This window comes from Olea europaea, unplaced genomic scaffold (genome assembly GCF_002742605.1).
Source record: "Olea europaea var. sylvestris unplaced genomic scaffold, O_europaea_v1 scaffold1616, whole genome shotgun sequence".
NCBI classification, from domain to species: Eukaryota; Viridiplantae; Streptophyta; class Magnoliopsida; order Lamiales; family Oleaceae; genus Olea; species Olea europaea.
The window spans coordinates 149573-157849 of NW_019233796.1; the positions used below are offsets into that span (position 1 = coordinate 149573).

The following is an 8277-nucleotide window of genomic DNA, read 5'->3' on the forward strand; positions in this document are numbered from 1 at the left end:
TTTGGATTTTAAAAAAAAAAAAAAAAAAAAAGATAGCTTTATTTTTTCCCTTTTGGCAAAAACAAAAGTAAAAATATCACATCTAAAACATTAACAAATTATACAAACATGCAAACAAGTAATACCAAAGTTGTCAAGTAAAGTAAGAAAGAAAGAAGACATCATCGAAGAAATTAGGGAGGAACGCGTGTGAATGAGATTTTATGACTCTATGGGATGCCTGAGTACTCTATCAGACTTTTTCCATCTCAAAATATAAACAAATTCGTATGTACCAAACATTACACGTCAAAAAAAATTCATTATAGGCATCTTTACAGCGTAGAAATAATATAGTATGCTAACTTCAATATATATTAAAAAAAAAAAAAAAAAAAAAAGGTAGAACCCCAACTTTGAAGGCTCCCACCACTCCGTTCCTAGAGTTTTATGAGGGAAGTAAATCGCGGGATGTGCCCCAACAGGTCAGGGAACAAGAGCTGCCTGTACACTGCGCCTACAAGGAATCCAATTCCATATTTCAGGAATCAAATCCCCACACTGCGACTATAGATAACCCTACTCCTATCCTTTGAATCACTAAGTTATGCCCCGGTGGGGCAGTCACTTCAATATATATACATGGATGGAGGAGGACTAATACAATCATGAAAGTTCTTTTCTTATATTCGCTCTAAAGAGTCTATAGATTATATAGGGCAATATACTCATTTGCTAAAACCAACATGTAGGGCATGAAATGGATTTTATCTACTCGAACCGTACCTGATGCTTAATAAAAAACACATGCATAGTCATTGTTTAAAACAAGCTTTACATCTCACAATGCAATTAATAACATAACATAATGAATCCACAAAACCAACATATTTTGTGTGCACGCATGTGTGAGAGAGAGCAACAAGAGGGTAGAGATTAAAGATTTCAAATGAGGGATTATGTAAAAACGTGTAAAAAGGTGAGGTTAGCGAAGAAAGTTCCTTCAAATGCATTAAAAAAAACAAGTTGGCATTACCAGGATTAGCAAAAGCAAGAGTTTAATTTAACTGCAAAACAATAATGTGTGTATTGTATTTTATATAATGCGCATCTGTCAAGTATTCATAAAAGACTGACGGGAACCCAGAAAAGAGTGGCTCCACATGCATGACCCAATATCTTCATTCTACAATATGTAAAAACAACATTTCTATGGGCAGGAATTGGAATCAGATTGATGGGTTCTGCCTTTAATCATTTCTCTTTCTGATCAGCCTAACTATGGAAATTTTGGAAAAGGAAGAGAGAGAGGGAGAGAGTATTAAGGGGTGGGCTTTGAATAGCATCTAACTTCATCTCCATTTCTCAACTTTCAAAGGAATATTATTGGAGAAAATAATCACACCCAATAATACGTAGCTCTGTGTGTGCATGTATGAGATTTTCGTGGATACGAATGTTGAAAAATACAGTAGAATAATTAGCAGAATATTTTTAGAAGGAACATAAGCATCAGTTGGCTTTACAAGGAAAAGAACCACCAGTTTTACTTCTTATCAATTTGATCTTATGCAGTAACTTTTGGCTCGGTTTTCTGTCAGAAGCCAATGCCTACTGCTTTTCTATAGGTTGTAGTTTAATTTCTAGGAGACAGCATAGATTCTCCCGCTGGAGAAATAAATTTCTACTATTGTTAACCAAAATGCGATTGATTTCAATGGATTTTTCACCTATATATAACAATGAATCAAACAAATGTTGGAAAAAAATTCGTGCAATCACCTCTAAATTTATTAAGACAGTTTGTTGTGGTTGGTATATAGAAAAATACATCTTCGATATCCAAGATTTTCGAGGTTACCTCTCTAATAATCTAACTTAGCTAGATAAAGGCAATGAGGAAGAAAGTTTATAAGCTGCAGTTGAATGCATACCTGAAGGTAAAACTTTAAATAGATGAGTACTCGTGTTCCAATCTTTTTGGACGGTATCCATCAGTGGGGACTCAAGAGCTACAAAACTAGAAGGTTGGGAAAGAAAGCCAAGAAAAATTAGTTTGGGACCCAAGTTCTCATCTGTGTAAGGTTGGAGCTTTCGGCGCTACTTTCCGTAGATTCAAATGACCTTCCAGCAAGCCACCTAAGAAAGTATTATTAAATAATCAATCAAGTATGATTCTTCTAACGATGTTTTTAGTTGAATGCAAATTTCTACAATCACTATCAGGTCTAAAAAAAATTTCCTTTAGTTCCTATAAAGGGAGAACCCTAGAAAAAAAATAAAAAATAGCAGTAAAGAAAACTAAAAAACCAGTGCTGCAGGCACAAGAATTGACATACACATAATGTAAGAATCCATTTGCAGAAAACCATAAACAAATCAAAACTAATCAATATGGTTAAAGTGAGAGGTGGGGAGCACTATCATTATCTACAGAGAAGTACAAAAGACTTCAAGTCTTCAAGTTCAAATCAGTACCAAATATTTAAATGTCATCACCTAACAAATTATTAAAAACAAAGCCCAAAAAATGTTCTGCTGTTTAAATCCTAGGATATTTACTATATAGGTTTTTCCTGTGTACTCCAACTTGCTTCATAGTCATTAGTGTTAACGCATCTCGTCTAAAAGTTTAAGCTCTCAAAGAGGGACATCATACATTCATTTAAATCTTCCCTTCAACAATTTTTTTTATTTGTTCTCAAGAAAAAAGCATGGCATGGTTCTCATTTCCCACTTATTATATCTGAGCTGCATGATAATCCACTAGTCTTAGTCATTATAAGGAGGATGCAATTAAAAAATTATTAAAAGAACCAAGAATTGAATGATATGTGTGTGTCAGAGAGAGAGAGAGAGAGAGAGAGGGAGAGAGAGAGAAGATGCCAATATGATAAAGGGAAGATGTACTCCAAAGAAGATAGTATAAATATTTGATCAAAACCAGTGGAAAAATTTTTTAAGAGAAAAAGGTGGGATCCCACCAGAGAGTCTAGGCCTATATCACTGACATTTGATATGCAAGAGATCCTTGTTTCTGAGTATGTGCTTATATATTATAGTTCATTTCACCTCGTGAACCCAATTTAAAAGCAACTCTCCAACGTCTACCTTCTCTCCAGACACTACCAGCATAATACCATTAGAGAAAAAAACTGTTTCAGCATCAGCCAAATTTGGTCATGCCCTTCTGTTTTGTAGTGCTAAAGCCAGAAAACAGTGTTAATTAATGATGACGGGTCAGCCAAATAGGCCTCCGGCCTGTGATACAGCTTATCTGGCTTACCCTCCACAGACCAATTCACAGTCATTTCTCCAACAGACTTTATACCCCATAATTTTAAAGGTCTCTCTCTCTCCCTCCCCTCCCCCCCCCCTGCACACATGCACATAGATGCACAGACCACTAGTTTCAAGTGAAAGTTCAAAATAGGTTTTACTTGCAATATGGGTTCATAATTACAAGATGAAATTATTAGGCCTTTTTTATTTCTAAGGACTTCAGTGGATATTTACATTCATAGGTAAATCAGCTAAATGCGTTTCCTGATTAATTTTTCTTATTACCTTTTCAGTTTGAAGAGATAGTCTACAAGGTAAATTATGAAAGAAAAGGAACTTGTTTTGGAGGAACATTGAGCACTAAAGAGAAAACAATACTAAATGGGGTGACAGGCATGGTATGTCCAGGAGAGATTCTGGCGATGTTAGGTCCATCAGGCAGTGGAAAAACCACCCTACTTACAGCTCTGGGAGGCCGACTCGCTGGTAGGTTATCAGGAAAGATCACATACAATGGCCAGCCTTTTTCAGGTTCCATCAAACGTCGGACAGGATTTGTTGCACAGGACGACGTTCTATATCCACATCTCACTGTGTTTGAAACACTTCTATTTACTGCACTACTAAGGCTACCTAAAATCCTGACTAGAGAAGAGAAAGTACAACATGTAGAGAATGTTATAGTAGAGCTTGGGTTAACTAGGTGCAAGAACAGCATGATAGGAGGGCCGTTATTCAGAGGAATATCAGGTGGGGAGAAAAAGAGGGTAAGCATTGGTCAAGAAATGTTAATCAACCCAAGTTTATTATTGCTAGATGAACCTACATCAGGTCTTGACTCAACCACGGCTCAGCGGATCTTGAACACAGTCAAACGGCTAGCTAGTGGAGGTCGAACTGTCATAACCACCATCCATCAGCCTTCTAGCCGACTCTACCATATGTTTGACAAGGTAGTCTTGCTCTCAGACGGTTGCCCAATCTACTATGGTCCTACTGCGACAGCCTTGGAGTACTTCTCTTCAATAGGGTTCTCAACTTCAGTCATCGACAATCCTGCAGATATCCTGCTCGATCTTGCTAATGGTAATAATGAAATTCCATTTTATGCAGCAAGTACATAATATGTGCTTAATTTTTAACAACTTCGAAGAAAGGGCCTCAACATTTATTTTGGCAGCCTTCCGAATTTGTGGCTCTGATTACACCCTTTAATGGAACTGGGCAAAATGAGTTCCCACCCAAAGGTTGTCCCATCTTCAGTTCCATAATATCAGGATCAATTCCTGCACTAATTCCATTCTAATAAAGGAATCCAATTTCCTTTACTAACAAAAAACACTCTCCAAATTATATTCCCAGGCTAAATTGAAATAAATCATAGAGAAGAAAAATTATTGGTTACTTAGTCATTAAAGTATTTGTTGCATTTTTTCAGGAATTGGACCTGATTTCCAGCACGCAACAGAGTGTGGTGACAAAACACAACAAGATCCAAAATCCGTGAGAGAATTTCTCATCTCTGCTTATGACAATAACATTTCAACAAGGTTAAAAACTGAGCTATGCAGTTCAGATGCAACTAGCTACAACTACAGAAAGGAAACCTCCACAAGTAAGTCTCCTATTTTCTCCCTCACATTCAGGGTTCTTTTCATATTTTTTTCTCAATTTTGCTTTAGCAAGAATCTGTTCTGAAGGCTTCAATATCTTCCACTTCTCTTCTACCAATTGCCTATTGATAAAGTTCCTCGTGATTTTCAAATAACCCAGGAAGTGATATTAAGCCAGACCAATGGTGCACTACTTGGTGGCATCAATTTAAGGTGCTTCTTCTTAGAGGACTGCGAGAGCGAAGGTTTGATGCCTTTAACAGGTTACGAATCTTCCAAGTCCTGAGCGTGGCAATACTTGCCGGGCTTCTGTGGTGGCACACTCCAACATCTCACATTGACGATCGTGTAAGCATTGCCATATCCATCCATTGCATGCATTCGATTTTACATCAGAGCAAATAATACTCTTAACATATGACGTGTGATACTGCATACTGCATTTAGATTCTATGGCATTCCAAAAAATTTCTTGCAAGGAATGTCTATTTAGCACTTAACCTACATGTCTAAGACCCCAAAAAAAAAAAAAAATGCTAACCAAGAGTTACTACCTATATGCAGATTGCCATGCTGTTTTTTTTCTCCGTGTTTTGGGGTTTCTACCCACTCTACAATGCTGTTTTCACTTTTCCTCAAGAAAGAACCATGCTAATCAAGGAACGGTCGTCTGGTATGTACCGGCTCTCTTCCTACTTCCTAGCCAGAACAGTGGGAGATCTGCCTCTGGAGCTCGCATTGCCGACAGCATTTACGTTCATTCTTTATTGGATGGGAGGCCTCAAACCTGACCCTGCCACCTTTATCTTCTCCCTTCTCACTGTTCTCTACAGTGTCGTAGTTGCACAAAGTCTCGGCCTTGCATTTGGTGCCTTACTCATGGACGTTAAACAAGCTGCCACTTTAGCTTCAGTTACAACTCTGGTGTTCCTAATTGCTGGAGGGTACTATATTAGACAGATTCCTCCTTTCATAGTTTGGCTGAAGTACCTGAGCTACAGCTACTACTGTTACAAGCTTCTTCTTGGGGTTCAGTACAGTGAGGACGACTATTATGAGTGTGCAACTGGAGGCCATTGCAGGGTCACAGAATATCCCGCCGTCAAAGCAGTAGGTATAAGCCATCTGTGGACGGATGTGGCCGTCATGGCACTGATGTTGGTGGGCTATCGATTTATTGCATATCTAGCATTACATCGGGTGCGATGAAGGGTGCTTAGCAGGAGACTCTTTCACCAGAGAAGTACAAATAATTCTCTATTTCTTCAACTGAGGAATAATGTTTGATTAAGAAAAACCCCATTGCCAGGTTTTGATCATGTACCCCTAAAAATTTAATGTAGTACCCGTCTGGCAGTGGTTTGCATAATTAACTCCGTAAACATTTAAATACTTTTGGTACATGACTTAGAATGTCCTCAACAGAGATGAGCATGTTATGTAAAGAAAACAGTTTAAATGAGTCATAACTGTCGATGAAGATAAAGGAAATAAGAAAATGACAAACCTCAAAGCACAATAGCATTATGCAAACAGGATACAGGATCCACGTGGGGCATTAGAATCCACAAAACAGCTTCAACTTAGTGACTCCTGCAAAGGCATTGACCGCAAGAAAAGGATCATTCTTTAGAAAATTGAAAAAAAATAAAATAGCGAGCACATGATAGTGTTCTAGTGTTCTGAACAAAGTAATCACTTCATATTTAACATTAATAAATTTTTTCATAACTATTGTCCTATTCCCCTTTTTTTTAATTTCTTTGGTTTTTCCATAGCCTTGGCATTGTCTTTCTTTAAGAGGATAGGAAGCTCGAATATTCCAATCAATGACTTGGAAATTGGGTCTCCTGGCAACATAATACGAACATCTCCAGGCAGATTTTGTCATCCTAATCCCTATGATCCATAAATGTTAAAGGGAAACAAGTTAACGGGATAAAAATAAGGATTAAGGAAAAGTGGAAAACATGCAAAAAAAATTTATGGCAAGGTCTGTCAGCAAAGAATACAATCCTAAAATCATGGTTTCAAATGATTAAATTATCTAACACAGATGGGCAGAATTTCTCCAACTGAAGCAAATCATTAGAGAACATGGCCCACAAGGCATGAACACGATGGTGAGTGGAAGTCCATGAGTAGAAACAAGAAATGACATCCAAAATCCTTGTCATTTTCTACTTCGTATATTGCAGTGTCCACCACTCACTCTCCTTCTGAAATAACAGAAAAAGACAAGTGTACGAACAATAATGTCCTTTTCATCTTACTGATAGTTGTGGCACCCCGGTGAGGGTAAAGAAAGGGCTGCTTCAGTTGGCTGTATCTTTGCACAATGGGACCTAGACCACAAAACAACAAGGTAACAACTAAATTCGAGGTTGCTGATTGGTAAAAAGCATATACATTGCTGCAAACTGCCGAAAACTGAGCATAACTCTAAGTTATTAGGAATTGTTGTTTCCACCTCTGAGGCCAACAGTTCCGAGGATTGTTACCTTCCTGCTCCACTCATCCCCTGAAAAAAAAAATTGAAATACGAAGGGATTTACTACGTGAATCCCTTTTTCTATGTTGCAAAAATTGAGCTTAAAACATGGGAACTGGATAGTGTGAGAGTTAAATACTGCTCTGGAGAAAACTAACTATGCTAATAGAACTAAAACAAGAAAACTTAACCCTAAGATTCATCGAAGCAATTAGAGGTCACAGAGTCCCTTCCCTATCCCCCACCCTCCAAAAGATAAATACACAACCGGAAAAGGAACAATCAGAACTCCTACATATAAAATTGACAATTGACATGCTTTGGCAATTTTTCCGATATTGCATAAGATCTATGTGTGTTGAAGTTTCACTTATTCCCGAGTTGAATTACTTCAATTTGGGAAAGGTTTCAAATTCACAGATGTCAATCCCTAGATTTGGAGACCCCATTATTTAGATATCTGGTTCTAATAACTAATAACACGAGTTCAATCAATCCAAATATTCAGATTAGCAAATTGATAAGGGTGGTTTGTACTTTACGCATCGAGGACTTCTTGTCCCCAGGCAGCGTTCCCTTATGACATGCATAAAACAAATAAAATTGAGTTAATTGTTCCAATGGTCACTTAACTTTGTTCTATATCTTTGATTTATCACTGAATTTTAAAATGTCGAGTTTTGGTCACCGAATTTAGGTTCATATCTTTGATTGACCACTGAAGTTTAAAATGTCGAGTTTTGGCTACTGAACTTTGAAAAATGTCGAGTTTTGATTACTGAACTTAGGTCCATGTCGTCGATTGCTCACTGAATTTTAAAATGTCGAGTTTTGGCCACTGAACTTTAAAAAATGTTATACATTATTCACTGAACTTTGAAAAATATTGTACATTACTCACTGAATTTTGAA

At 37.4% G+C, this 8277-nt stretch overlaps 1 protein-coding gene and 1 long non-coding RNA gene across 10 annotated transcripts; one reads left to right on the top strand and one right to left on the bottom strand.

The window, feature by feature from the left end:
* Positions 1-241: 241 nt before the first annotated feature.
* LOC111377168 lies at positions 242-7918 on the bottom strand. 9 transcript variants are annotated; one of them, XR_002699671.1, is made up of 4 exons: positions 7661-7918; positions 7345-7395; positions 6382-7219; positions 1738-2118 (listed from the first exon to the last, which is right to left on the bottom strand). It is a non-coding gene; the product is annotated as an uncharacterized LOC111377168 (long non-coding RNA). The 9 variants fall into 9 exon arrangements; XR_002699670.1 differs by having other exon boundaries at positions 6382-6467; positions 7148-7219; positions 7345-7918; XR_002699667.1 differs by adding an exon at positions 242-496 and having other exon boundaries at positions 1914-2118; positions 6382-7918.
* Positions 3070-6277, top strand: LOC111377167 (ABC transporter G family member 14-like). Its single transcript, XM_023000222.1, has 5 exons — positions 3070-3325; positions 3555-4347; positions 4700-4876; positions 5035-5222; positions 5439-6277. The coding sequence occupies exons 1-5, from the start codon at positions 3209-3211 to the stop codon at positions 6081-6083; spliced, it is 1920 nt and encodes a 639-aa protein (XP_022855990.1). The 5' UTR covers positions 3070-3208; the 3' UTR covers positions 6084-6277.
* Positions 7919-8277: the final 359 nt, after the last annotated feature.

Bases quoted from the DNA above. Each gene is read 5' to 3' on its own strand.
- LOC111377167 (XM_023000222.1), top strand. From the start codon at position 3,209: ATGATGACGGGTCAGCCAAATAGGCCTCCGGCCTGTGATACAGCTTAT. The intron at 4,877-5,034 runs GTAAGTCTCCTA...CAAATAACCCAG, and splicing joins CAGAAAGGAAACCTCCACAA to GAAGTGATATTAAGCCAGAC. The intron at 5,223-5,438 runs GTAAGCATTGCC...ACCTATATGCAG, and splicing joins CATCTCACATTGACGATCGT to ATTGCCATGCTGTTTTTTTT.